At 42.0% G+C, this 27,794-nt stretch overlaps 16 protein-coding genes and 2 non-coding genes across 18 annotated transcripts; 12 read left to right on the plus strand and 6 right to left on the minus strand.

Annotated features, from left to right (window-relative positions):
• Positions 1-184: 184 nt before the first annotated feature.
• FOA43_003240 (uncharacterized protein) lies at positions 185-718 on the minus strand (the record flags this gene model as incomplete). The annotated part of the gene is made up of 1 exon (XM_038923493.1): positions 185-718. The coding sequence occupies one exon, from the start codon at positions 716-718 to the stop codon at positions 185-187; it is 534 nt and encodes a 177-aa protein (XP_038779421.1).
• Positions 719-1,562: 844 nt separating this feature from the next.
• FOA43_003241 (uncharacterized protein) lies at positions 1,563-2,621 on the plus strand (the record flags this gene model as incomplete). Its single annotated transcript, XM_038923494.1, has 1 exon — positions 1,563-2,621. The coding sequence occupies one exon, from the start codon at positions 1,563-1,565 to the stop codon at positions 2,619-2,621; it is 1,059 nt and encodes a 352-aa protein (XP_038779422.1).
• A 123-nt stretch (positions 2,622-2,744) lies between these two features.
• On the minus strand, positions 2,745-4,928 carry FOA43_003242 (uncharacterized protein; the record flags this gene model as incomplete). The annotated part of the gene is made up of 1 exon (XM_038923495.1): positions 2,745-4,928. One exon carries the CDS (start codon positions 4,926-4,928, stop codon positions 2,745-2,747), a length of 2,184 nt encoding a protein of 727 aa, XP_038779423.1.
• Positions 4,929-5,088: 160 nt separating this feature from the next.
• Positions 5,089-5,961, plus strand: FOA43_003243 (uncharacterized protein; the record flags this gene model as incomplete). The annotated part of the gene is made up of 1 exon (XM_038923496.1): positions 5,089-5,961. One exon carries the CDS (start codon positions 5,089-5,091, stop codon positions 5,959-5,961), a length of 873 nt encoding a protein of 290 aa, XP_038779424.1.
• A 29-nt stretch (positions 5,962-5,990) lies between these two features.
• Positions 5,991-6,356, minus strand: FOA43_003244 (uncharacterized protein; the record flags this gene model as incomplete). Its single annotated transcript, XM_038923497.1, has 2 exons — positions 5,991-6,305; positions 6,354-6,356. 2 exons carry the CDS (start codon positions 6,354-6,356, stop codon positions 5,991-5,993), a joined length of 318 nt encoding a protein of 105 aa, XP_038779425.1.
• Positions 6,357-6,562: 206 nt separating this feature from the next.
• FOA43_003245 (uncharacterized protein) lies at positions 6,563-7,552 on the plus strand (the record flags this gene model as incomplete). Its single annotated transcript, XM_038923498.1, has 1 exon — positions 6,563-7,552. The coding sequence occupies one exon, from the start codon at positions 6,563-6,565 to the stop codon at positions 7,550-7,552; it is 990 nt and encodes a 329-aa protein (XP_038779426.1).
• Positions 7,553-8,731: 1,179 nt separating this feature from the next.
• Positions 8,732-9,673, plus strand: FOA43_003246 (uncharacterized protein; the record flags this gene model as incomplete). Its single annotated transcript, XM_038923499.1, has 1 exon — positions 8,732-9,673. The coding sequence occupies one exon, from the start codon at positions 8,732-8,734 to the stop codon at positions 9,671-9,673; it is 942 nt and encodes a 313-aa protein (XP_038779427.1).
• A 45-nt stretch (positions 9,674-9,718) lies between these two features.
• FOA43_003247 (uncharacterized protein) lies at positions 9,719-11,795 on the plus strand (the record flags this gene model as incomplete). The annotated part of the gene is made up of 2 exons (XM_038923500.1): positions 9,719-9,722; positions 9,868-11,795. The coding sequence occupies 2 exons, from the start codon at positions 9,719-9,721 to the stop codon at positions 11,793-11,795; spliced, it is 1,932 nt and encodes a 643-aa protein (XP_038779428.1).
• Positions 11,796-12,052: 257 nt separating this feature from the next.
• Positions 12,053-14,596, plus strand: FOA43_003248 (uncharacterized protein; the record flags this gene model as incomplete). The annotated part of the gene is made up of 1 exon (XM_038923501.1): positions 12,053-14,596. One exon carries the CDS (start codon positions 12,053-12,055, stop codon positions 14,594-14,596), a length of 2,544 nt encoding a protein of 847 aa, XP_038779429.1.
• A 76-nt stretch (positions 14,597-14,672) lies between these two features.
• Positions 14,673-14,743, minus strand: FOA43_003249. Its single transcript has one exon. It is a non-coding gene; the product is annotated as a tRNA-Gly (tRNA).
• A 1,307-nt stretch (positions 14,744-16,050) lies between these two features.
• FOA43_003250 (uncharacterized protein) lies at positions 16,051-17,737 on the plus strand (the record flags this gene model as incomplete). Its single annotated transcript, XM_038923502.1, has 2 exons — positions 16,051-16,759; positions 16,809-17,737. 2 exons carry the CDS (start codon positions 16,051-16,053, stop codon positions 17,735-17,737), a joined length of 1,638 nt encoding a protein of 545 aa, XP_038779430.1.
• A 964-nt stretch (positions 17,738-18,701) lies between these two features.
• On the plus strand, positions 18,702-18,772 carry FOA43_003251. Its single transcript has one exon. It is a non-coding gene; the product is annotated as a tRNA-Gly (tRNA).
• A 358-nt stretch (positions 18,773-19,130) lies between these two features.
• On the plus strand, positions 19,131-20,126 carry FOA43_003252 (uncharacterized protein; the record flags this gene model as incomplete). The annotated part of the gene is made up of 1 exon (XM_038923503.1): positions 19,131-20,126. One exon carries the CDS (start codon positions 19,131-19,133, stop codon positions 20,124-20,126), a length of 996 nt encoding a protein of 331 aa, XP_038779431.1.
• Positions 20,127-20,159: 33 nt separating this feature from the next.
• On the minus strand, positions 20,160-20,717 carry FOA43_003253 (uncharacterized protein; the record flags this gene model as incomplete). Its single annotated transcript, XM_038923504.1, has 1 exon — positions 20,160-20,717. The coding sequence occupies one exon, from the start codon at positions 20,715-20,717 to the stop codon at positions 20,160-20,162; it is 558 nt and encodes a 185-aa protein (XP_038779432.1).
• Positions 20,718-21,030: 313 nt separating this feature from the next.
• ARG5,6 (Protein arg5,6, mitochondrial) lies at positions 21,031-23,643 on the plus strand (the record flags this gene model as incomplete). The annotated part of the gene is made up of 1 exon (XM_038923505.1): positions 21,031-23,643. One exon carries the CDS (start codon positions 21,031-21,033, stop codon positions 23,641-23,643), a length of 2,613 nt encoding a protein of 870 aa, XP_038779433.1.
• Positions 23,644-23,933: 290 nt separating this feature from the next.
• On the plus strand, positions 23,934-24,953 carry FOA43_003255 (uncharacterized protein; the record flags this gene model as incomplete). The annotated part of the gene is made up of 1 exon (XM_038923506.1): positions 23,934-24,953. The coding sequence occupies one exon, from the start codon at positions 23,934-23,936 to the stop codon at positions 24,951-24,953; it is 1,020 nt and encodes a 339-aa protein (XP_038779434.1).
• Positions 24,954-25,026: 73 nt separating this feature from the next.
• Positions 25,027-25,623, minus strand: FOA43_003256 (uncharacterized protein; the record flags this gene model as incomplete). Its single annotated transcript, XM_038923507.1, has 1 exon — positions 25,027-25,623. One exon carries the CDS (start codon positions 25,621-25,623, stop codon positions 25,027-25,029), a length of 597 nt encoding a protein of 198 aa, XP_038779435.1.
• An 824-nt stretch (positions 25,624-26,447) lies between these two features.
• On the plus strand, positions 26,448-27,491 carry FOA43_003257 (uncharacterized protein; the record flags this gene model as incomplete). The annotated part of the gene is made up of 1 exon (XM_038923508.1): positions 26,448-27,491. The coding sequence occupies one exon, from the start codon at positions 26,448-26,450 to the stop codon at positions 27,489-27,491; it is 1,044 nt and encodes a 347-aa protein (XP_038779436.1).
• Between the last annotated feature and the right edge of the window lie 303 nt (positions 27,492-27,794).

The following is a 27,794-nucleotide window of genomic DNA, read 5'->3' on the forward strand; positions in this document are numbered from 1 at the left end:
AGAAGAAGGCGGTTGAGAAAAGAATATTGGAGAAGCCATGACGAGGACAATTCAAATACAAGAGAAGTCATCGTAAAGTCTTTTGTAAAGAGGATGGTGGCAATTTATACGAGAGACAAAAAAAAAAATTAGGATCAATAATATATTCATTGAGCGAAATAGAAATAGATCAAGGACTAGTCCTCTACTCCAAGATGTACAACCAGTACTGAACTTTTAACACGCCGTTATCATCTCTCAAAAATCTTCCCTTGCCCAAAAAATTCTTGCGGTCGACCCATCTTTCGGCCTTACAGTCCTCACTGACGTAGAATTGAGGATGGCAGGTAACATAACCTTCCTGGAAACTCATGCCAGTTTTCTTTTTACCAATGATTTCACCCGAGGTGCCGTCCAAGTGAACGATTCCGGAGTAGTTGATGTAGGCTCTTTTGGTGGGATCATCCTTGAACCTCAAGTATAAGTTACAATCGAGATGGCCAATGTTGGGAATTCCTTCTCTCAATGTGATATCATCGCCTCCCTCTTCAATGACAGCATCAAATGGGAAATTTTCAGGGTCCAATGACTTTACAAAACCTCCTGTAAGTGGAACGTGCTGCATAAGAGCAGACTCGTTCGAGTAGGCCGTAATTGGTTCTTTGGCTATCTCATCAATGAAGATGATGGGCTTAAGAGTAGCTTGATTTGGTTTGGAGAGATCTGGAATTGTTGACATCTTTGGTAAAGAAGAAGAAGAAAGTTCAGGACAGTTAGTTGGATTGTATGTAAACCGTATGGATTTGTATACGGGCTTTTATACGGAGGTTTTCTACCCGGTATTGGATCTCAGAGACTGGCGTGGTGGAACCCCGCAGCGTAGTAGCTTTTCAGGTAGCTCTGCGGGGTGGCGACGGGAGACCACCACATCTTCGGGCAACCCTTCAAAATTGAATCACCTTTATTGTCCAATTAGCCTACGGTTTCCGCGGTGTCCGCGGTATTTACAATGTCTGCATGTCGGCAATGTCTACAATGTCTGCGGTGTTTACAGTACATCACCTTTAACATTCTTGTAAACAGGTAACGTTCACAGATGCATGTATATCTCACTCGTTTATCCGACCAACGAGAAGCAGTGGGTAAGTAACGATAAGACAAGAAAGAATACTCAGTAGATCCCCGTATTCCCATTGGTGCAAAAGTAACACTCCATCTATTCCTGCTTACATAATCCGATCGAAAATTTTTTTCTTCTCATTTTCTCTTTTCTCTTTATTTGTCTTGTCCTTTTATCTCTATTCTTTCCTTTTACAGTTGACTTATTCCTTCGCTTTTTACTTCCAAATTACCAATATCCAATCCGCTATCTACCTAGCTGTTTCCTATTTACTTCCCAGCTGCCAATTGCATACCCTTCATCTTAATACCTGGGTCCTGCAATAAGGACTCACTATCCATCTCAATCTGCCTGTTAATCGAAACAATCGGCTCCCATTACATTCTCATCGCCTCTTACTCACTTAATACATGTCTTTAATTGGCCCATTCAATACATTCTTTCATCCCTCTTATATTTCTTCATGAGCTCGCCTTCTTCTGAGGCTTTGTCTCAATGTCATGATGCCATTATGCTCTCAGCGATGACGTTTCCCGAGCAATTCAGGGTCAAACCAGAACGTTCTACTATACCCGGGACTGCTTCCTCCTCATCATCTTCTTCTTTTCCGACTCTATTACAATGTACTTTGGCTGGTGCCATTGGCGGAGTGGTAGGAGATACCTCTATGCATTCACTAGACACTGTTAAGACTAGACAGCAAGCTGCTCCTCATATCGCCAAGTACAGAAACACTCTGAATGCTTATCTCACCATATTGAAGGAGGAGGGCTTTGCCAGAGGTCTCTATAGCGGTTATAGTGCGGCCATGATGGGATCTTTACCAAGTTCTGCCGTATTTTTCTTTGCCTATGAGTCTGTCAAGCGTGTGGCAATAGAAGATTTTGGTTTCAATGATACCGCTAGTTATTTGGGTGCTGGTTTCGTAGGAGATTTGGTGTCCTCCGTGTTTTACGTTCCTTCTGAGGTGCTGAAGACTAGACTTCAGCTTCAAGGACGCTACAACAACCCTTACTATAACTCCGGTTACAACTACCGCGGTCTCTTTGATGCTGCAAACACTATAGTTCGAACAGAGGGCTGGAAAACCCTCTTCTTTGGCTATAGGGCCACCCTATTTCGAGATCTACCCTTTTCCGCTCTTCAATTTACATTTTACGAGAACTTTCGTAACTGGGCATTTACTCTTTCGGCTCGAAAGAAGAACGATGATCCTCTTCCTACCAGTTTAGAGATGCTTACCGGTGCTGCTGCTGGTGGTCTATCTGGTATTCTTACTACTCCTTGTGATGTGGTAAAGACAAGAATGCAGACACAGAACGTTTCCTCTGGCAACGTGCTATTGAAGTCGAACTCTCTCATTAAAAACCTTCTCACCATCTACAAAAGTCAGGGAGTGGCTGGCTTGTTCAACGGTGTAGGGCCTAGGTTTGTCTGGACCAGTGCCCAAAGCTCTATCATGCTGCTATTGTACCAGCTATGCCTTCGTACGCTTTCATCGGATGACATCACATTCGAGTGACCTAGAAGGCTTCTAGAAGACTCCTATAAAGCTCTATAAAATTCTTATTGGATCCCACAGCCTCTTATATATAACTTCCTGCATACTCCTGATGTATGTACTTATTCAACACATTCTGCAACTTTAACACCGCTCAAACACCTTGTAAAGTCCTGGCAAGTTAGCGATCTCCACGACGTCTCTTACCAAGTTCTCCGTAGCCAAAAATCGTTTCTTAATTAATGGAAAGAGAATGTTTTCCAACTGTTCACTGGTTGATCGTCTACTTTCTGCATCATCTTCCAAATCGCTCAACGGTTCAGGCACATAAAACAACGCTAGCTGCCTCAAAATACCTCCAAGACACTGTTTCTCATCCTCCCAATCCACACAGGCACCGACCTTAAATAGAAATAAACTCAGCTTGTTGAAACTCGGTATATAGCCCTTAACAAGCATTGGAATAGTTAGCAATTTAGGGTTTTCAGCATCGCTGACGTCAACTTTCATACAAAAGTACTCTTCCAGCATCTCCGCCATCTCCACATAAACGGATTGAATCAATCCGTCCAAATCTGGAGCTCCTGGGTATCGTTTCATCAACTGTTCGTCCTCATAGATCTCTTCTTTGACAAGCATTCTGATATCCACGGGTTTGCTAAACCGAATTCTACCGAAGTTGCCAAAATCAGAGAGGCCCACTTGATAAAAAAACTCGTTGCATACGGAAGCATAGTCAACCAAGAAGAGCTTGACTCCGTACTGAAGACACAGTAATCTTCTAGAATAGTCTGCCACTCCAATAAACGTGTGCTTACTGAACAACGCTGTCAACTCTACATTCAACTGGCTCTCCACTTCCTTTCGAAGTTCGTTGACACTGGATAGCTTAACAACTGCAGGCAGAGAGGAAGTATTCGAAGAGTTAGTGACTTCATTATCTGATAGAGTCACATGATCAGATATTACATCATCTGCATCTGCATCATCATGATTCTCAATTACGCGACCTTCAATACTACTATCAATCACGTGATTGCTACGCGGCACCTCTTCGGAAGCCCCCACGACGGCCTGGCTGCTCACGTATTCCTCCAAGGTGGCCTGACTAAAGTCTGTGCGAACCATATCCTTCTCGTAGGGTCTCTTAAACTGCTTGATTGACGAGATTGACGCAGTCGACCGACGCTTGTGTGTTGTGTCGCTTTCTTCGTCTAAGGGCTGTCTCTTTAGCCTCTCCTCCACCCGCTGGGACTGCGTAATTACCTGCTGCGTAAGAAAAGTCCTAGACGAGTCCAAACTTGACAACTTTCCCTCTACGGCATCAACGATGCTCTGGACAATCTCCTCTTCGTTCAAGAACCTAACTTCCCTCTTTGTTGGGTGAACATTGACATCAACGTTTCCCGGAACAATCTCTAAGGCCAAATATATGAACGGTTTATGGCCCTTCGGTAAATAAGTGGAGTACACTTGGTTCATGGCTCTTCGTAACGGTTCACACACCACCAAACGGTTGTTTATAAAGAAAATAGGCTTGATTGACTTGCGATTACTGTAGTTGGAGTTGGTTACGTAAGCAGAACACTTTACTAGCCCTATATCTGAATTAGGCTCCAACTCCACGTCGATCAGCTCGTTGGCAACGGACGAGCCGAATATACTTCTAATGCGATCTTTACGCGACATTCCTGCCCGAATCACCAAGTCCGTAGAGCTGCTACCTTGCTTCTTACAACTAAACCCGACGTTCTCCGTGTGGATCGCGTACCTGCTTACTATTTCAACTATTTTTGCGTATTCTTCACCGTATGAGCGTAATGTCCGAAGACGTGACGGAACATTGTAAAAAAGATCCTCCACTATAATGGAAGTTCCACATTTTCCAGCGATAGGCCGTGGCTCACTACTTCCGCCGGTGGGGGGTGGAACAAGTTTGCCGTCCAAATAGTAGCACTTCCAGGCGCATTGATCCGCCGCCGTCTTCGTCACCACTGAAAGGTGCGAGATGTGCGATATGCTGGCCAATGCCTCGCCTCGAAATCCGTAAGTGCTAATCGTCTCCAAATCCTCGAACTTGCGGAGCTTAGACGTGGTAAACCGTTCGCAAAGCAGCGGCAAATCCTCCTTGTTGATTCCCCCGCCATCGTCAGTTATCTGTAATAATTTCACTCCTCCGTCTTTCACGCTGATCTCTATTGCCGAACTGTGAGCATCTATTGAATTTTCCACAATCTCCTTCAATGCGTTTGAAGGCGCAATGATAATCTCACCTGCGGCAATTCTGTTCACAACATTCTTGTCCAATGGCTTGATTCTAGGTGGCATTTTGCAGGCCGAGGAAGAAGAGACCGTTGCAGTGGATAATAGTGAAATCGCGCCTTGAAAAGTCGCGTTCAGGTTCCTTGCCAAATTGTTTGCGGCTCGCGCATACTAACTGAACAGGCCTGCCTCAGCACCACATTTCCGCCTTAATACCCGACCCGCCATGTCTCTGGCTGACAGTTTTCATAGCCTCATAGATGATACCCCCATTTTTTGCTTCTACATCAACCTCAATGGCTCCCTGAACATCCTCTTGGACGAATACAACTTCGAGATGTGCTCTAGATTACTCCCGTTAGATAAGCAGATTAGAATTCGACAGATCCGCAGCGCAAAAGACCGTGCTCTGAAACTCCTCAATTCTATACTAGTTCAGTACATAGTTTCTTTGTATGAGAGAGACTACAAGCAGCTAACCAAATTGAAAATATCTTATGGGGAGTTTGGAAAGCCGTTTCTTCTGTCTAGAGACTACGCCTACAACATAGCCGATGAGGATGGTATTACTTCACTATGTATATGCTTCCAAACAAAACTTCCAATAGGTCTCGATCTAAGCAATCCTAAGGATATAGACCGATTTGCGCTTTCGGATCTTAGGGATTTTTATAGGAGCGAGTTTTCTGACATCTTTTCCCAAAAGGAGCAGACGGATTTGAAGATGGCCTTTGCAAGATCCGATGGCTCTAGGGAAACTCAACTCGAGATACTTTGTCAGTACTGGGCATTTAAGGAGAGCATGGCGAAGTATGAGGGATTTGGACTTCACAGGGGGCTACAAGTTTACCAATTCGACTCCCCTAGGACACTAGAACAACTAACGGACGTTGGAGGCGTCGACAATTCTTCACCCTTCAAAGCTGTCGCAAAACTAGAGTTATCAGAAATTGCGCCGCACGTCTACAACACTTGTTTCACCCTTCCTAATTCAAATATCATAGGATCAATAATAGCCAAGTATCCATCAGTGAAGATCATTAAGTTGGATCTCGGTAAAATGGTTGCATTTATAAACAAAGAGACTGTATGGGAATAATAAGAAGAAAAGTTTCCCGGCCTAAGCACTTACATATAAAATTCGGAATACTTCTTAGCATAGAATGCAGTAGCAACGGCGCCAATAGTTGTCAGAGTTAAAGGAACAGGTTTCTTAATACTGGATTTAAACGCACGACTAATACCCGCAAATAAAGTGAGGGAAGAAGCCAACAATGCCGTATGAATGCCGTATTCCCGGTTATTATGGAGAAGGTATCCTGCCCCAAAATACAGTGTGGAAATCGCGGTTCCTGCAATAAGAGAAGGAAGTGAGCCTTTTCTAGCATAGCCCGCAATACCGCCAGCGAGAGAAATAGTACCCAAAGCCCAAGTAGGATGATCCTAGAAGAGTTAGTAGGCAATGCAAGGTGATTTTTCGAATTTACTTACCATTGTTAATGCTAGAGAAGAAAGGAGCTTTTGCGGCTATTTGAAAATGTAGATTCTGTAATTGTCGGATAATAAGTGTATTTCGCCATTTCCGAGCTCTGCTCTTTTTTCACGTATTTATGCATCGACTTATACATTTATTTCTGCATACATTTCTGCACCCTTTTATGCAGCCATATCTATTCTTCCCTTCTTATCTTCCCTACTGAATGATCACCCGCCTCATATTTGTTGAGAACAAGTTTGATTCCATCAATTACTCTGCGAACTGCTATACCAAGATCAAACTAAGCAGAATTTCACCGCTTGTTGAAATTGAAGAGAATAAGCACTTGGATCAAGTGGTTATTAATGAGCTAGCAATTAGCATAGATATTCTTTGTGAGAAGGCTGGTGAAATTGACGAAGGTAGCGCACCAATTCAGCAATTTAGAGGAGAGTTTGATGGCTTGAGAACTCTACAGTATGATAAAGAGATGGACACCAATAAATGGCTTCATTGGTGCCTTGAACTACTTATTGTAGGGTCACTCGATAGCGAGGTACAATATGAGATTTCTCCAGGTAACCAGAAGAATATGGGTCTTTATTTTAGGGTCCGAAAGAAGATAGAAGGTATTTTTGTAGTTGTTCTGGAAATATTATTGGATAGAGTTTCGATTGACGAGGAATCTATGGATATCATGGGAGACTTGTACGAGAAATGGCAATCAGAGCTAAAATATAAGGTGAAAGTGAAGAGATTGGAACAAGAGAACGTTCGACTTCGGAGAGATTTTGACGAGAGTGAGAAAAGTAAGGAGTTGTTTGTAGAGACAAACCAGAAGATTCGTAGAAATGTAGAACAAGTTTTTATTCCTGTTTTGAATGAGCAGAAACAGGTGATCAGGGACTTGAAGAAACAGTTAGGCCAGCTACCTGATTTGAATTTTTCCAGCATTCACCGACGACAGTTGATCAACTATCAAGAGCCGAACAAGGAGGTTGAGTTTGAGTTCGATGAGAATAAACGTGATGAATATAGGAGAGAGATTGAAAAGGTTTCTCCCAGAAAGAAGCGAGCAAAGAAGGAGACCAGTCATGCTGACGATAATTCTACAGATAAAGACAGCGACAACGATGACGACGAGCCACAATGGAAACGGAGAAAAGAGAGGCTGAGCGGCAGTTCAGACGAAACGCAAGCAGATACTGAATGATTCAGGTTGCTTACATACGAACGGGAGACTAGCTTGCCCACCTTTTATCATAGTTACCCTTGATAATTAGGTCTGAGGAATAGCAATGCCAGCATACCTGGTGTTTGAGGAAGAAGAATGACCTCGTTCCACAATTTCTGGCCGGATAAAGATGAAACTCTTAACAGTTGCACTTAATGCGAGTCCAGTTTCTCAAGATTTGATAGAGCAGACACTCTATCGACCACCAGAACGTCGTTTTCGGGATATATATGATCTCCAAAGTTTGTTCTGATGCCATTGCAACTTTGAATATCTTTAAAAAGCTGACTGGCGAAGTCCATGTCGTCGACCAACACTTCGTAAACCTCAGTTTCGTTATTTGACACTGGCAAAAGACCTTGAGCTTTGGCACTTGCATTTGTGGCATACAAACTTAAATAATCGGAATTGGGACGCTGTTCTCGGGTTTTAAAACGATAGACTTGTGATTGTCGTTGACTGGATATCACGGGAATGAGAAGAGTTTCCTAAGAGAATGTCCCCATGGGAACGATGCGATGTTGCAATAAGCTCTTCGGGTTTTTAGAAGTATGACTTACTGCGGCGGCATTTTTAACGAGTACTTTAAATTTAGTAACGATTTGTGAAGAAAATTCATGGAGTTTGGTGGCTTTCTGAAGAGGATGAGATAATGGTAATAAGAATTGTTTATCGTCAATGTTTTCCTTGTCTCCCTCTTCATCTCTCTTCAAAGGATGCATTTCTACGTTTGGAAATAGATCTGAATGGTTTACGGAAAAACTGCAGAACAATTCAAAGAATTGTCAAGTAATGGTTCGTGACAAAAAGAAGTTTTACGTGGCAAAGAAGAGCGCTTTCTGTATGAAGAAGACCATGTACAGTGATACATAGAAGTAAGAGACGATGAAAGCGAACTGGTTGGAATAGAACTCAGGGATCATGGAGAAGGAAAAAAGAAACAATTCCAGTTTTTCTACTGTACTTGGATAATGCTCATCTACTGAACCAATGCATAGTATGTCTCAATAAGACGATAAACAACTTCCGCGATAAGAAAGCGGATTTCTTTATCCGTCAAAAAAAATAAAAAAAGAAAGAATATCCGCAGAATTTTCAAAAGGAATTTTCAAATCTTCCGGAGTTGGTTGATTGAATGCCACTTTTGGTATCATCATTATGGTAATAACAGTGCCGTGGTTCCGCAAAAAGAATAGGCAACTGCGCAATCACTATACGTTTCCAAAGAAATATGGAACTAAAAAACGACTAGTGAATAAAGGCTCCACAGCCAAAGTTTATATGTATCAAAAGGATGCACAGACATACGCCATTAAATTGTTTAATCCCCGGGAACCCCACGAAACCAGGCAACTCTACATGGAGACAATTGAACATGAAATGTTAATCCACCGGAAATTGCGCCTAAACAACAATGGACGCTTTGTAGTGGATCTCCTTGAAGTGTTCACAATAAATAGAGACAACGTCTATTACGTCATGGAGTATCTACCTTTTAATCTTGAGCGAATATACAACAGGTTCGGCTATATGATGGAGAGAGAAATCAGATTATGCTACTTTAGGCAACTTGTTCAGGCACTTCAATTTTTACAGTCACGAGATATAAGTCACAGGGACATTAAGCCTCAAAACTGCTGTATAGACTATGAAGGAAGATTAAAGCTAGTGGATTTTGGATCCTCCATTAGAGGTCAATATGCTGTAGGACTTGCAGGTTCCAGGAAGTATGCTGCTGCTGAAGTGTATAGAGGTCAGAGATACGATTCATTTAAGGCAGATGTCTGGTCGCTTGGAGTCTGTCTAGTGCTATTATATTATTGCAGTGATTGCAGGTGGAAGATGGCACGTGATGATAGTTTCTATGAAGCATACTGTCGGCATCGCTCCCTAGACATGGTTGTGAAAGTACCTGGAAACGTAGAATTGTCGCAGATCTACGATCACGACTCCGTCGATCGGACGATCCTCTCACTTTTAGACCCCGACCCACAGCTTAGACCTGAGTTGGCAACTCTACAATTAGAACATTGGTTCCAGGCAATCCCGGACCATTCACAGCCTGACCATTGCATCAATCATAAGAAGTATTTATGCTAGGTGAGGTAATTCCGACTTAACACATCCGTACACCATCATTTGTCGATGCGTTTCAATTGTGATTAAAATAGAAGAAAAAGAACAACTAAAATTTTTTTTCCGTCGTTCTGTTACTCACAGGACAAAGAAGATTAAAGGACAGTAAGTAACAGACAGCACTCTCGTCTTCTTGCTTCAGCGTCCCTCAATGACAGACACTTCAACTATTCCTTCGAGCCCTCAGCTACTTGAAGAGCCCCTTGTTAAGGAGATTCTGATATCAGATTCGAGTTTTGAAATTCTTCTATACAGACTGAAACAGAGTATTAAATCATGCGACGAGTTTGCCAACTATATTCGAAAGAAGCACAGTTATGAACAAGACCATGCACGCGATATTCGGAAAACTACGTCGACGTGTAAGAGCAGCATTAGATCAAGCGGTCTAACGACAAAGGGAAGCTTTGCCCAGAGCCTCAGAGATGTGATAGCCTACGACGATCGACTTGTGACTGACGTTAGAACTCCGTATATCAAGGCTTTGGATACGATGTACGGTGAGCTTTGTTCTCTATCACAGAATTTCACCCGATTAAGGAAGCAACTGAAAGAGGAAGGTAACCGAAGAGAAAAAGAGGTAATTGATGCCATTAATCAGGCCGAGAAATCGAAGAATAAGTATCAGTCCATCTGTTCGGATCTCGAAAAGCTTCGCAATTCGGACCAATCTCAAAAAAAGATCACTCTTCAGGGCCGGAAAACCGGGTCTCAGCAGGAAGAAGAACTCACCCGTAAGTTGCACATTGCAGATACTGATTACAACAAGAAAGCACATTATTCCCAAAAATGCAAGAATGAATTGGTTGAAGTTCATCGTCCGCAGATCTCTTACAAAATAAAAGATTTAGTGTTGGAGCTGGACCATGCTCTACAATTACAGCTTTCAAAATATGCCGTGTATAATGAGTCGCTAATCATCGGTATTGGCAATCAAATCTCTCCTATAGCTCACAGTCACACTTCCATGCAAGAAACCGCCTCTTCTGTCGACGTCGAGAAGAGTTTATACAACTATTTGAAGAACAGTAAGGTGAAGCACAAATCATCATTCATTCCTGTCAATTATGAGAGACATTCTGTCTTTGGAGGGCTGACACCGGATGGTTCGTTTGCCAAGATTCCTCAAAGCGGTCAAATAATAGGTGCTTCAATTGGTGCTCCAATTAGTGCTCCAATTAGTGCTCCAATTGGTGCTTCTGGTCTTCAATATTCGGTTCCTCCTGCTCCCGTTTATCGTACAACAGATCCTCGGGCTATCTCTCAATCGTCAATGCAGTCTAATCCTAACTTGACAGGTCCAAGACCGTTGCCTCCCGTGGGAGCTGAGCCTGTTATAGGTGCTACAATTGGCACAGATGAGAGTGCCTCAAATGGCCCTACAACCACTTCGACTCCTTCTGGAATTTCCGTTCCTATACAATCATCTTACCGCCAATTCCCAACACTTGACGTTGAATCACAATCTACTGATGGAGCTCTCTTCGGTGTTCCGATCGATAAAGTGGCCCATGATGATGAGATGGTTCCTTTATTTGCGAAAAGGTGCATTGAACTTCTTGAGAAATATGGTGCGGACTCGGAAGGTATCTATAGATCGAGTCCCAATAAGGCCAAACTCGAGGAATTGAAGGAGATCGTAGATAAGAATCCGGAAGATTTTTCTGTTCTAGATCCTCCAGATCCATCCAGTATCACCAACGATTACGTGTTTGTGATCGCATCACTTCTAAAGAAGTTCTTTTCGATGCTGCCAGAGCCCCTCCTAACACTTGAGCAAAGCGGAAACTTTCTGAAAGCTGCACAGATTGAAGACATCAAAACTATGCATTTGCAGCTTCATAGAATTGTATTCGAGCTGCCGGATGCAAATTATTTTACGCTGAGAGATCTTCTATTTCACTTTATTCGCCTCAGCCAGATACCTAAGGTGAGAATGGGAGTTAGAAACTTGGCAATTGTGTGGTCCAACAATCTTTTTGCTCCAGGTAGTGCCACGACGACCGAAGATCTACAGTTACAGCAACGTGTGGTGGAAGAATTGATTAATGCTGCTCCAGATATCTTCAATCCGGTAGACGACTGAGGTTTCAGCCAATGTTATATTTATTGTGTACAAATGACCTATTTTATGTATCATATTATGAGAATTCGGATCCGGTGTTCGTGTGTGTTTTACTTTGCTTAGTTACGTATAACTATAACTCAAGATGAACCACATGTCAGATCTCTGTGATTCTGGTATGCCAACCGTACACCAGATTTGAGTTCGCTAGCGATAAATTTAGTATGGAGATCTCTTCACGTTTGATAGCTGGCTACCACTATTTTCTTCCACTTTTAATGAATTCAGAGTTTGATATCTTACTGGATGACAGTAACGTGACACAGTTTGGGTTTCCTTCGTTTCCTTTGTCATCTTCAAGTGATCACAGCTATGGATATGAGCCGTCAGTGGTGAATGGGAAGCGCGACTTAGTGCATACTAATTCAGCACGGCCTCGTAAGCGTCGAATTACTGACAGTTCTGAAGGGGAGAGTTCCGAGGAGGTTCAAAGTAGGTTGAAGTACTTTGAAGGAGCCAAAGCACTGCTTCCTCAAGCCTTTGAAGAGATAATTAGAGGCAAAACAACATCTCAATTACAGAGATCGCTGGTTGAACTGCAACATCTTTGCCAATCGATGGCTGAAGATGAAGAGTTTATTCACTCTTTGTGTTTGAAAGGAAATGAGATTTTTGATGATGAGTTGCTATCGTCTTTTCAGGATAAGTTGATATCTACAGAAGACGATCCGATGACAGCATTTGTGGAAATGTATAGTGATTGGTATTTGAGAGTTCAAAGATTGCAGCAGGTGTTCTTGATCTTGGACAATTCGAGGGTTTTTCGCAGGAGTTATCTTGAGCGGCCCTTGATTGCCTATTGGATGCTCAAATTCAGTGCTGGAATTATAGAGAGTCGTCAGAGAAATCCAGCAGACATCACCTTATTCGACATGGAAGAGTCTCGTACACGTAACAATATTCTCCTTGGATTGTGTGATCTACTGAAGGAGTTGCTACAGAGCCCTCCATATATTTTTGAATCTCCTAAAGGTGTGATATTTGACCGATTCCTGACCATTATGCAAGATTTAAGAATATTTCATTCTCAAGTTGACTCCTCCAATGACACAGTTTTAATTGCAACTCTTTCTTTGTGTTTCAAGAAAGCAGCTTCCGATTTGAGAGACAATTGGCTCTCTCTTGCAGCTGAGGATTATCTTGGACATTGTGAAAATGCCTATAACCAGATTGTGATAATTATAGATATGCTAGGAAGTCGCTTGGGTGACAAGTTTACCCACGAGATCAATCTATTTGGTGAATCCGCCATGAGCATTTTAATCAAGTCTGAACAAGTTCAGACTCGGATTTTAACAATATTGTTTCCTGATTTCCTTAACAATCATGCTCCTTGTGCTTTCCTTTACAAGGTGTATTCGGTAAATGTATGGGACATTGTGCCGTTGGTGGAGCTCTTCTGCGAATCTGTCAGTACTTATTTGCACGGCTGGCTACAAGAGCAGATGCTTTCCTGTCAGAAGGCCTCCAAAGATAAATCCTACAGCATCATTGAGTCCTTAATCGAGTACATTCGATCCGTCTCGGCTGCCATTGAGATCGCCTTTAAAGGAGAGCAAAGATTCATCTTCCATTTCTCTACGACGTGCGAAAAAACTGTTGCTGACATTGACCACTGTGACGAGTTTATTGCTGAAAGTCTTGTTCACTATATTTTTGGCCGCATGAGTGCGGATAGCTCGGATAAGACGATCTCAAGTCAAGATCAAGAATTATGGTCCTATATTATGAAGATACTCGTCATGATTCCTGATAAGAAGCGTATGTTCCTATCTCGGTACAAAATGCTTCTTTCCAGGCGATTGCTACATTCCAGTTTCATTACTCCCTATTCTAACACAAACGATGAACCTGCTTGTCTCTGGCGAGAAAAAAGACTCCTTGAAATGCTACAGGAAAACTTTGGTGTCGACTATACCGAGAGCCTGAATAAGATGATTGGCGATTTAAGCCACAGTAACAAAGTGCTTTATCAGTTTCGGCGGAAGGTTCACACTCCCGTTAAGTTGTCTTTTTGCTGTTTGAATTCCAGCAATTGGAGGCCACCTCCAGGGAATCGCAGAGTGAACATACCTGATTGCTTAAGAGGTATTGCTGATAAATACGAGGCTATGCTCAGTCAAGAAAATCCTGTTATTTTTGATTGGAAATTCTATCTTCATAGAGTGACAATTGCGATCACTTTTGACGTCTCGGATCCAAGTTCCTGTCAAACTGTTCAGTGCTCAATATATCAGGCTGCCATATTACTTGCATTTGAGGGCATCGATATTTTGGATAAAGTCTCCTTATTAACCACTACAGGAATGGAAGAGAACTTCCTTGATGCCAATTTGAAATATCTTACTGATGGATCATATAAGGTGATGCTTCAAACCGATAACAACTATATGATCAATGACAGTTTTAAGTGTGACAAAAAGATTGTTAAACTTTCTACTAATATTTCTTCATCAGTTCAAAGTACGACTGAAATACCGGTTGCCGTCAGAACCGGTACCGAGAGAGATCCTGTCGAGATGCTTACAGCGAGACTGAGAGCTTTTATGATGAGAACCTTAAAGAATTTAGGCCCTCGGAAGCACGAAAGGCTTACGGCAGAAGTCCTCGAAAGTCTTTCCAAAGATAGGGTCGACTTTGAGGAGATATTGAAAAATTCTGGTAGATCCTTTACTACGTTAATTAAGGAGACTGTTGAACAGTTAATAGGCGAGGAATTTATAAGAAGAGATGATACCGATGGATATAAGTATATTCCATAGCTAATGATAATTCTTCAGTGATTCTCTGAGAGGGAAGCCAACTAATTCAGAGAAAGTACAAATTAAAAAATTGCTCTGCGCGAACCCGGAATCGAACTGGGGGCTCATCGATGGCAACGATGAATTTTACCACTAAACCACCCGCGCATTCGACAAGCCGGTGAGAAATATTCTTTACTGTGAAAACAAATTCAGACCATCAACCATATCTTGGATTTTCAGAGTGTTTATTGTCTATCCTTCTAAAGACAAATTTGAACACATAAGTATTTGTACGGAAGCTTAGTGTAGCTTTTGTTGCTTACTTCATGACACATAAAAGAAGCCTATCCTCAAATGGATTTATGGAGTAGAGTGGTGTCCCATGACACTTAAGGAGCTGTTCAGATACTGATCGCTATTAGGTAGCATATTCCTCCACGGTAGTTGCTTGGTGCAAGGCTGGTTCAAACCAAACAAAACAGTCTTACGTCTCTTTGGAAAAAGTTTTCTTGTCTCGCACACGGAACTCAAAGTAATTCTCAATGTTCCTCAACAACTCTCTGACTTTACACCACCATTATTGGCAGTACGTCCTCTAACCTGAGAAAAACAAATTGTAGTCCCAGTACTGATGTAAAATTGAGAGAAGGAAGTGAACCCTGCCTTTTGTGGGTGTTGGGGGCAATGACAGGCTTCGTGTGGCCACTGTTTCACTGATATCACACTGGTTGACCTTCTGAGATATTCTGGAGTTTTGAGTTACTAACCGACTCTATCAATTGAAAACGATCGTTCTAGTTAAAAAATCAAAATATACAAGTTCATGTAAAAAAAAGCATTAGAGCCTACATTTCTCGTGACTCTGGTCTCCGGACCTTGTTTTATTCTATTTAGGCCTTGCCTCTCTTTCTTATTCTTTGAATTATCCTTTAGCGGACAGTCTTTATTATTTAACACCTTCACCAGTGATATTTTTCTGCTCACTCACCTAATTTATATCACATAAGTGACTAATAAATTGCTTAAGTCTACCTCGTACTACAAAAAACGCTTATTATAAATTTCGAAGACTAATCGCAGATTCTCAATCTGGAAATTAAATATAATTACATTATTATGGACAATACTGGTTACAATCTGTTCAAAACTTTGAACTTTGATCAGGATATATCTCTATCATTATATAGAACCTATTTGACGGAAGTTCCTGATATTTCGTTGCCTTGTCCTTTTGCTAGCATCATTTCTCGTCGATCTCGCCCGAAGTTAAAAATCCATGTTACCGTTTTGCTGACTCTTCCTAGCGCGCATTCGCAAAAGAAACGACTTAAGATTCCTGATTGGTAGATATTATCAGAATTCATGCATGCGTTATCTTTTCTTCCTCGAGATCTCTAATCCCCAAAAAAAGAGACAAATATTTCCAAGACAAACTGACCATTGCTCTTTTCTTCGTTCATCAATCTTTAGATATGAGTCTGTCTGAAGGAATTAAGTCAACACAATCTGTTGTGTCTGTTGACGAGGTTCCAGTGAAATCCATAATCTCTGGAAGTAACTGCAAGATCCTGGTCGACCATCTAGTTGATAAAGACGAAACTGTTGTCTTGGCTCTTGGTTACAAGCAAGAATTTAAAAGAGACTTCTCTTTATGGACCACATTCGGGGTGGCATTCTCCGTTTTGGGTTTGCTACCTTCTATCGCCTCCACTTTGTTCTATTCCTTAGCCGTTGCAGGTAATGCAGGTATTACTTGGGGATTTCTTCTAGGTGTTATAGGAATTGTTCCTGTTGCTTTAAATCTTGCAGAAATTGCTAGTGCTTATCCTGTTGCTGGTGGAATTTACTACGCTACCGCTATGCTTTCTCCTCCAAAATATAAGGCTATTTTGTCTTGGATAGCCGGCTGGTCGAATTATTTCTATCAAGTGACTGGTGCGCCGTCTGTTGGTTATGGCTGTGCTTCAATGATTCTAGCCTTAGCAGCTGTGGCTAATCCCCACTACCAATATCAAACATGGCATTGCTACCTTCTTACTGTTGCTATCACCTTTGTCTGTTCTATCATCGCTTCGCTTCCTACAAAATGGATAGCATATATTAATATGGGCTCCTCGATATTGAATATCGGTTTTCTATTTATCTCTTGGATATTTATGCTTTGCGGCAATAACAGAGAAGGTCAGGGTCTTCCAAAATTCAATTCGGATTCCTTTGCTTGGGGGCATAGATAATCTTACAGATTGGCCAGATGGAATGGCCGTTTTACTTTCATTCATGGCAGTCCTCTGGACTTTGTGCGGCTTTGATTCTCCTTTCCATATTGCTGAAGAGTGCTCAAACGCTCAAGTGGCAACTCCTAGGGCTGTTGTCATGACAGCAACTATTGGTGGTGGCTTGGGATTTGTTTTCCAGCTTGCAATCGCTTACACCATTGTCGATATAGATAATGCTGTTAACGATGAGTTGGGACAACCTTATATTGCATACTTGAATCAAATTATGAGTAAGCCTAGAGTTTTAGCCATCGGTTCTTTTGCTGCTATCTTGGCCTTTTCCATGACTTTCTCTTGTATGATTGCCGCTTCCAGAGTGCTATTCTCCTATTCAAGAGATAACTGTTTCCCATTATCGAGATATTGGTGCAAAGTGAACAAGTATACAAAGACACCAGTCAATGCTGTATGGGCTAACTGGGTCATTGGTGTTCTTCTTCTTCTTTTGATGTTTGGAGGAGTCGCTATCGATGCAATTTTCTCAGTCGGTTCCATTGCTCCTTTCATCTCTTTTTGTATACCTATATTGCTTCGTATTACCTACGCCAGACACACTTTCAAGCCGGGTCCATGGAATTTGGGAAGATGGACATATCTTTCTGGTTACATTGGCTGTTTATTCGTTCTTCTCATGATTCCAATTTCCGTTTTCCCTGACTATAAGGGAGCAGATAACACGATGGATATGATGAATTGGACATGCGTGGTTTACTATGGCTCAATGCTGCTTGCAATTGCCTGGTACTATGCTTATGCTCATAAGACATATAAAGGACCCAAGAGTAACATTACTGGTGATATAATTATTGGCAATGATGTCGATGAGATTGTGGAAAAAGTTAGTATGAATAAGGATTTTGAGGCTGAAAAGAAGATAAAATGATCAAACATCTATCGGTTTTTAATTCAATAGATTTATGATTAGAAATCCACTGGAATAGGTAGTTGAATTTTATAGCCTTTAATAATATTCTCTAGGGCACTATCGAAGCAACACTAAACTAAAGGTACAAATAATATTACATAAAGTTTCGGACCATTATGTTATAGGGTTGATCTGTATGATACTGTCGTTTGTTGATATTACGTGATGGTGTCGGCGTGAGTATGATCGCACCGGACAACCCCAATAGTATCGTAGAGGGTTCGATTTCGTGTGTGAGAATTTTCTCGACGACAATCCTTGTGAGGAGAAGTGTTATATACTATTCCACACTTTATTACTTGTTCTTAAAGTAAAAGGTTTCAGGGCTACTTACCAGAGCATTGATGTATTACTTGCTGTATATTTGAGAGTAATACTTTTCGGTTTTAATACTTTAATTTGGCAATAGAAAGAAATATCATAAACCGGCTCAACACTCTTACGGCAAGCAGATCCGACCATCTCATCAAACTTCTTCTATTTCGAACTGTGTCTACTATGTGTACATTGTTTAAATCCATATCGGACCCACTTGCTATATACTGGTTAGATAGACGTAACAGGAAATTCCCCTACTTCCGACATAATGCTTTCATGAATCCCTATAGTTCTGTAATATTCAGACCCATCATTAAACCAAGCGTATTCAACCAAATCCCTTTTTAATATCAAAAATGATAGCAACTGCATTATATCTTGACGAAAAGAGAACGAGTAAGAGGGGACAAGAAAGAAGACAAAACTTTAAACAAGGATTTGAAAGATATACTCGACAGCAAAAGGATCACAATTGTAATAGCTTTAGACCATCTTTATATAACGATTATTATATTTTGCGCCTATTATACCATATCTGTCATCCTGTCTCTAGTTTCTCAAAGCATTACTGACAACAAAGCAGGTCAACTTACAAGTGTCGTAAGCGCGGGTGGTTTAGTGGTAAAATTCACCGTTGCCATCGATGAGCCCCCAGTTCGATTCCGGGTTCGCGCAAAACGATTTTTTCCCTTCGGTTTTAGAAGAACTGGACATCTTTTTTTCTGAATAGCTCAACTCCTAGATAGCCTGAACAGCAGGCTAATGATCTCCGATGAGTACGGTATCTATTTACGATGGTTCTTGTACAGAACTAGGTGACAGAATAGCAAAGTGTGTGCTAGACGAATTTGAAAACTCCGCAAGTATCAAAGGGAGTTCGAAGAACTTGAACCAATTCAGAAATGGCCGACCTAAGAATGATGAATATACAGTTATGGCAGCAATTGTAGGGATTCACACAGAACAAATTGAAAGTTTGAGAGGGAAGAGAAAGAGAAGAAAAGTTGGTGGGGGGAACTTGGAATTACTTAGCATGGCTACCGGAGTTAAAGCGATATCTTCGAGGAAGATCGAACAAACATCACATGGACGAATTGTCCACGATATGCATGCCGAAGTACTAAGTTTGCGTATTTTCAATTTTTTTTTACTTAAGGATGTTGAAGAAATGACTAGAATGAACGAAAGACAGGGAAGATTGCTTGAAATGACTGATAATGACCGATATAAATTGAAAGACAAGACTATGGAACTGGCCATGTACGTGACGGACATTCCATGTGGTGATGCATCTATAGATAATGTTCGAGAAGAAATGGATGATGATAAGAAGGAAAATTGGAAGGAAAGCAGTTCGGAAATAGAAGATAATTTAAGGGGCAGAGCTTTTTTCGGTGCCGTAGGTAAAGTCCGAACGAAACCAGGACGAATAGACTCTCCTATATCATATTCAAAATCCTGCTCGGACAAATTGTGTATGAAACAGTTTACGGGGATCCTTAATTCGACTACTTACGACCTTATAGAGGAAGGAGAAGCCAGAAGGCAGATGTATTTAAAATACCTAGTGCTTCCCGAAAAGAGGATTAGGGTAAAAGGCATAGAGAGATGCTTCTACAATAGATTTCAAAGAAAATTGGGTGAATTTCAAGAGATCAGAGACTGCCTCCAGCCATTGAAGGTGATCACAACTAATTTATCATCTCAGAAATTTCATTTATGTTTAGATAAAGAAAAGAAGAGCTGTGATCAATCGATTCTCTACTGTCCTCCATTGAAATATGTTCAAGTGCTGAACAAGGGCATTAGGAACGGATGCTCGGCCAAAAAAAAGCCAATAGACAAACAATCCAGAACAGACGTGTCTCGTGAAGCACTCATGGATAGGCTTAAATCCACCAAAGAAGTTAACAGCTCTACGTATCTTCAGTTCAAAATGAACATAAGAAACCTAAGAGCAATTCGCATTAAGGTCAAACAATTGTTAGGCAATTGGACCAAGTCGTCTACCGATAATTTTCCTATTTAAGTGTATGCATTTTCTAATATACATATGATGGAGTCATTTGGATTGCTCGAGGGCCTCGTCTTCTTTATTATCCTCCTCCTCCTCCTTATCATCCTCCCCCTCATCGTCCACTATCTCTATTGCAAGCTGCGCACTCATAGCATACTCTGCACTCTGAAGAGCTTTTTTAAGCTTCTCATTGGAACCTCCCACAATGTCGACAGGCTTCAACCCATCATTATTTTTAACGGTAGGATCAGCTCCGATCTCTATTAACTGTTCGATCAAAAACAAAGCGTAGTCGGGCTCTTGAAAACTATAATAAGCAGCATAATGCATAGGAGTATCACCAGTCATAGGATTCTTAGGCTCCAAGTTGATTCCCTGAAAATCCAAAATCACATCCATTACCTCATAGCATCCATATTTACAACATAGATGCAAAGCCGAATCTCCAGTGGCATCTCGAGCCTCGTTGATCACGCCGATAAATTCTTGAGGCTTGTCCCTATAGTCGGCTTCGACAGAATTAAAGAGATCCATGTTGTTCCTTCTGGCAGCCTCAATAATCTGTTCTTCAGAAGAGGCTCCTCTAATGGCATCGTCTGACATATTGCTAAACCGCTGGTACCACTATGAAACATCTGATCAAGCTAGGCAGGCTCTCTCACCTTGAAAGCCTCAAGCTTTGACAAGATAACTCTGGTGTAGAGATGCAACATTGAAAAAACAAAAAAACAAAGATAGACTCCACCCCTCTAGATTTTTCACTACTTGGCTCAATCAGGCAACGCGCTAATTGGTAATAAAACCATCCGTATCTCAGATGCAGAAGAATCCATGAAAATTTTTCTATTAGTCACATTGCTTTTATATAATTCTTTTACTCTTCTCTTCTCCCTTCCCTTCTTTTATTCAAACCACCATGATTTCGGACACAGTACTACGAAATATCCTGGCCAGACGTACTATCGGGGCTGTTGCATCCAGGGCTTTCAAGCCTGTGATGATCAGCTCAACTAGTTTCAGTTGCAAAGCGTCTGCTTCTGTTCGTGTCTATTCAACCAGATCTACGGTTATTCAGTTGTTGAACAACATTGGTTCTAAAAGGGAAGTCGAACAGTATTTGAAGTACTTCACCTCTGTTTCTCAACAACAGTTCGCTGTCATTAAGGTTGGAGGTGCCATTATCACCCAACAGTTGCCTCAACTCGCATCTTGTTTAGCATTCTTGTACCACTTGGGTCTTTACCCTATTGTTGTTCATGGTACAGGTCCTCAAATCAACGAGATCCTTGAAGGACAAGGGATCGAACCCGACTACTCAGATGGTATTCGGATTACTGATGAAAAGACTATGGCTGTTGTCAGGAGATGCTTTCTTCAGCAGAACTTGAAGTTGGTGACTGCCCTTGAAAAAATGGGCGTCAGAGCTCGACCAATCACTGGCGGCGTTTTCCAGGCTGATTATCTGGACAAGGAGAAATATAAATTGGTTGGTGATATCACCGGCGTGAATAAAGCACCCATTGAAGCTTCTATTGAAGCCGGGTCTTTGCCAATTTTAACATCAATGGCAGAGACTCCTTCGGGACAGCTTTTGAATGTTAATGCAGATGTTGCTGCTGGAGAGATCGCTCGTGTCTTTGAACCTTTAAAAATTGTCTATCTTAACGAGAAAGGTGGCATCATCAACGGTAGTACCAAGGAGAAAATCTCTGTGATTAACTTAGACGAAGAGTATGAAGACTTACTCCAGCAGAGCTGGGTCAAATATGGTACTAAGTTGAAATTGAAGGAGATCAGAGATCTATTAATGTATCTACCAAGAAGCTCGTCCGTTGCCATCATCAACGTTGACGATCTCCAGAAGGAATTGTTTACCGATTCTGGTGCAGGTACTTTGATTCGTCGGGGATACAAATTGGTCACTAGAAAATCAGTTAAAGAGTTTGGGCAGCCGGATCTTTTAAGGTCCGCTCTTGAAAGAGATCCAGATGTCGCTTCGGGTAAGAGCTCTGTGGCCTCATATTTAACAGAGATGGAGAAATCGAACTTTAAGGCATACGGAGACGAGCCAATGGATGTTTTGGCCATTGTCAAACAGGACAACCAGTTCTGTAATACTGTTCCATGTCTGGACAAATTCTTGGCATCGAAAGCAGGCTGGTTGAATAACGTAACAGACAATATTTTCAATGCTATCCATAACGATTACCCATCTTTATACTGGATTGTTAGAGAGGATGATCCTTACACTGCCTGGCATTTCAACAAAGCCGACGGTTCTTACACCAAGGATGGAGAGATTTTGTACTGGTATGGCTGCAACAATTTGGGAGAAATCAGCAAGCTGATAGACTCCTTCTCCAAAAGAGGAACTTTGAACGGCGAGTCCGGCGTGTTTTCTGGCAAACAAACTCGGTCGTACTCAACGATATGTGGTAGTACTGGCCTCAGGGTTATGGGCTGTGGTTTCCACAGTCAGTTCCGAAGAGGTCTTTCTGGTATCGCAAGGGCCAAAGCCAATCCGCCTATCCGCAAGGGAACCAACCATAGTAAAGCACGCGTGGCCTTGATTGGTGCTCGTGGATACACAGGAAAGAACTTGATCAGTATGATCGATGAGCACCCATACTTGGAGTTGGCCCATGTTTCTTCTAGAGAGTTGAATGGCCAGAAATTAAAGGGATACACCAAGAGTGAAATCATATACGAGAACTTGCAAGTGGAGGATATTCAGAGACTAGAAAAGAACGATGAAGTGGATATTTGGGTGATGGCGTTACCTAACGGAGTGTGTGGACCATTTGTCAAGGCCATTGAAGAGGCCAGTGGAAGTGGAAAATCAAAGATTATTGATCTTTCTGCCGATTACCGGTTTGACAAGACAGGCCAATGGGTTTACGGATTACCAGAATTAAACGATCGTTTAGTCATTTCGAAAGCTCGCAAGATTTCGAACCCAGGATGTTATGCCACGGCGTCACAGATCGCCATCAGTCCAATTATTGACTACATCGGGGGTACTCCATCGATATTCGGTGTTTCGGGATACTCAGGATCGGGTACCAAGCCTTCGAAGAAGAACGACATTAACTTTTTGAGAAATAATCTTGTTCCATACTCTTTGACTGACCATACCCACGAGAGAGAGATCTCATATCGTCTGGGAAGACAGGTGGCCTTTATGCCGCATGTGGGACAATGGTTCCAGGGCATTACTTTGACTATCAACATTCCATTAAGGGAGAAGTTGTCGTCGAGAGATATTCGCAGCATGTATCAGGAGAGATATGAGGATGAGCAGTTGATTACAGTTACAGGAGAAGCACCTTATGTTAAGGATATTAGTGGTAAGCATGGATGCGTTGTTGGTGCATTTGATGTGAATACAGCGCAGAATAGACTTGTAGTGGTGGCTACGATTGATAACTTATTGAAAGGAGCTGCAACTCAGTGTCTTCAGAACATTAACTTGGCTATGAGTTATGATGAGTATGCTGGAATTCCGGATGACTTAGTGATTAGGGGATGATTTTTTAGAGCTAGCGAGGGGGAATTTGAATGTAATTAGGATATATAATGCATATTCATTGAGTTAGTATATGATGAGGTAGAACCATCTGGTACCATCTGGTACCATCTGGTACCATTTGGCACCATTTGGCACCATTTGGCACCATTTGGCACCGTATTACCGCGTCCCCGCGGTGCCTCAACCCCGGTGGGTGAGCCGCGGCGGCAGGCCTCGCTCTACGGTACATAATTTTCTCACAGTAAGTAACATACTCTTTCTTGTTTAACTGTTGATTTATCAACTAAAAGATGTTTGGCGCTCCGTTGGCGCGTCTAGTGAAGGAGGGATGTGCTTATATGACACAGAGCACGATACATTTGTCACCCTCATTTTGTGGTGCCAATAAATTGAGGGGAGCATGCTTTTATTCGAAATCGTTAAGAGGTCATAAAGGGAAGAAGCGTAACATGCATGGAAAGAAGCGGGAAGAACTGTTTAGAAATGGAACTACTCGAGATAAAGAAGCTGCACAAGTCATCATAGGTAAAGCTAGGAGGATGAATGGACAGGGACTTGTAAAAGTTATCAAAGACGGAGAAGACAAAGGAGTGGTGAGCGTATTTGAATGCTGTAAAGAACTTGATCTTGACAAGGAAGGGATGATGATAGTTTCGAAACTTAGAAAACAGTTGGGAGGATCTCAAGAAGAATTGGTACCGGTTATTCGAATAGTGGGGCAGCAGCAAGCACGAAAGGCCTACTCAGACTATTTGAGCGAACAGGTGACGAGAAGATTGAAAGTAAGTAATCCAGGACTCATTCGAAAGCAGGAGAGAGGAAAGAACAACAACGAAGAGAATGGAATTGCGGGGGAAAGTGGAGATTATAAGGTTGTTCGTGTGTCTTGGCAGATTACTAGTAATGATCTTCAAGGACAGAAGAGACATGAAATAGAGAGTCAAATTAAGAAGGGAGAGAATGTGAGGATCGTATTTGACGACAAGAATAATTTTGATAGGACTCATGGAAGAAGGAGAGGAAATGAAGAAGAATTGAATGAGATGGAGACGACTAAAAGGGGGAAGGTGGTAAAGTTTGTGGAAAAACTGATAGAAGAAGAACTTGAAACCAGTTATGAAGAAGAAGGAACAGTTCAAGATAAGCTCATATTTAAAGTGAAACCTCTGCAAATGCATAGCCTTTCGAAGGAAGAGAAGAAAAGGATGAAGGATACAAAGAAGACTGAAAGACAAGAAAAGTTAAGGATCAAGACGGAAAGAAAGAGAGAAAGAGAGATGGAACAGCTGAAGATACTCAGTGTTGACTAGCGTGTATATAAACCAAGACCAATAAACTACCTGTATTAAAATACCCAAGCGATAAAACCCCCCAAATTTACAATTATGACTTGACCTCCTTGACCAAATCAACCTCCAATATGTACCTTCCCTCCTTAAACTTCTGAGTAGGGTCACTACTCTTAATATACTTCCAGCCCAAGTACTTTCCACATTGTCTACATAGTAACTCGCACACTGTATAGACTCCTGTGGTCATCCGTCTCATTTGTGACGGTCCCAACTGAATATTTACTGCGTCATAGATCAACAAAGCATCACCTGTAGCTCCATGATATCTATCGGAAATGATCAAGTTGGAGGCTGAGACATGAGTTAGACAATGTGAGCAGGCGTAGGTAATTGCTCGGCCGTTATCATTGTACTTCTGATGCATACGGAAGAATGGATTCAGACGGGAGATACGAAATGAAGAATAGCGGCTGCCATTGGAATTGGTATTACTAACTTCATCATCATCCTCGTCGCCATCGCCATCACCGTCACCATCAATGTCTCCGTCCTCGCCGTCTTCATCCGAATAGCTGTACTCATAGTAAGACTGAAGGGCAGATAATTTGGAAGTTTTGTAGATTAGGTTTTCATTCAACTCGCTGCCCATGTCATTGGGGTCGAGGCACGTAGTATAGCGCAATCCCATGACGATGAAAAGTAGAGTAGTGAAAGTAAAAGAATACAGGTGTGGTTACGGGTTATATATATAAACTGGCTCGTTCACCCCACCTTATCAATTGCCTAAAGGGGAAATGTGATTGCGGGAGGAGCGACCGAGAACGAACAACACCCGGGGGTGCCAGGGGGGAAGGGGGTGGAAAGGGATCTGTGTGTGGAAATAAATCTGTCTGGTGGTTAAAAACCGTGAAACACCTTTCGAGAAGACTTAAACAACCCTTGATTTGAATCCAGTGCAAGCCGTGAACCCCAATTTTATCCGATTCATGTCTAGCTTACTTCTCGGTCTTATCGTTCGGCAGCGGCCATTACGGAAAAGAACAGAGCAAGGCGTCGCGAGTTATCAGAGTTTAGGATCCACCGGCCACCAGGCCACGCGGTAACTAAACCCGTTCCGCTTCTGCCGATTCCCGATATCGATTATCCAAAGCCCTTCCATCGCTCCTCATCCGTAATCATTACCGTTGACAGTTTTCCGAAGTTAAAATATTGTGATGGTTAGTCTTCCTGTCAATTGTATTCGTTTCTCCTCCATCTCTTTTTTTCTTGTCTTTGCTCTTCCTCAAATCTTTCTAGGCTCCTTGTCAGCTGCTACTCAACTCTTCGCTTCCCCAATCTCCTCTTCTCTTCATCCATCCCCACCAACTCCGGTTCGCTTCTCCTTTGGGAAAATTTTTTTACCCTTAAATCTCCGCCTCGCAGCAAAGAATCGATACGCTGTTTAAGTACCACACATATCGCATTCTATATTCTCTCTTCATCCCCATTTGTTCCTTGCTCTTTGCTTTTTCAATGTTCCAGGTCGATATAATGAAGGACACATCGAGTCACCATACCTGTCCCAAACAGCGAGATGGTGTCTCGGCACCTTCTAATTCGACCGATGACGTCAAAATCCAGATAGACTATGAAGCTCTCCCGAGAAACTCTCCAATATTTGCACAATTGACGGCAGGCGCCTTCGCCGGAATACTGGAACATACGGTCATGTACCCTGTTGATGCCGTAAAGACACGTATGCAGACGGCGCATCTTCAATCCAGCGAGGGCCTAATTCAGGCTTTCTCACGTATATCTTCATCTGAAGGAATATCTGGACTCTGGCGTGGAATCTCTTCGGTGATTCTGGGCGCCGGTCCTGCTCATGCTGTATATTATTTAGTGTTTGAGTCCACCAAAACCGCCTTGTGTAAACATTTCGATCAGAGCAACGGCCATATTCACATGAAAAATACCTTAATTACCGATGAAAAGCATCCTTTGATTGCTTCTGCTTCCGGAATTGCTGCAACGACTACCTCAGATGCCTTGATGACTCCATTTGATGTTGTTAAACAGCGCATGCAGATTCTCCAGCAGGTTCATCCTGCAAATGTGACCGCTACTACGAACCACCCTCCAACCTCAGCCTTTCAAGTTGCCTCTCAGATGTACCGAAACCAGGGAATTAGACCTTTTTACATATCATATCCCACAACGCTAGTCATGAACATCCCATTTGCTGCCATAAACTTTGGTGTCTATGAATACGCCTCATCCAAGGTTAATCCTGGCCAAATTTACAATCCTTTGCTACACTGCGTTTCCGGTGGGCTTTCCGGTGCTGTTGCAGCTGCTGTTACTACACCTTTAGACTGCATAAAAACGGCTTTACAGACAGAGTCAGTTCCCAATGCCACCGGGTTTTTCTCTGCGGCCAAGTCTTTGTTTCAAAAGGAAGGTCCTCGAGCGTTTTTTCGAGGCATTAAACCTAGAGTCGTATTCAATGTACCGTCAACTGCTATCAGTTGGACTGCCTATGAAATGGCGAAGGCCTACCTACTACCCGGCCACTAATTACAATACAGTGCAATCAATCTTTTCTAAATCATCTTACATATATATATAGCTCTATTAATCCCCGTGCTCTAATGATAAATCGCCTCCCCTAGTAGAATGGTTTCCTTTTTCTGTGCCACAAACGAAAATACCACACATGAGGCTAGGAACGCTACAAAGTTATAAAACTGATCAGTTAGTTTAGTTAGTAATGTGCTTCTGCTGGTACACCCGTATTTTTACTTACTGCCCGTCTCGAGTATCCACGCTCTTCTTCCTCTGATCGGAATGAGCTAAAGATAGTACGAAGGCTTTGAAACA

Source organism: Brettanomyces nanus, chromosome 4, assembly GCF_011074865.1.
Source record: "Brettanomyces nanus chromosome 4, complete sequence".
Classification (NCBI taxonomy): domain Eukaryota; kingdom Fungi; phylum Ascomycota; class Pichiomycetes; order Pichiales; family Pichiaceae; genus Brettanomyces; species Brettanomyces nanus.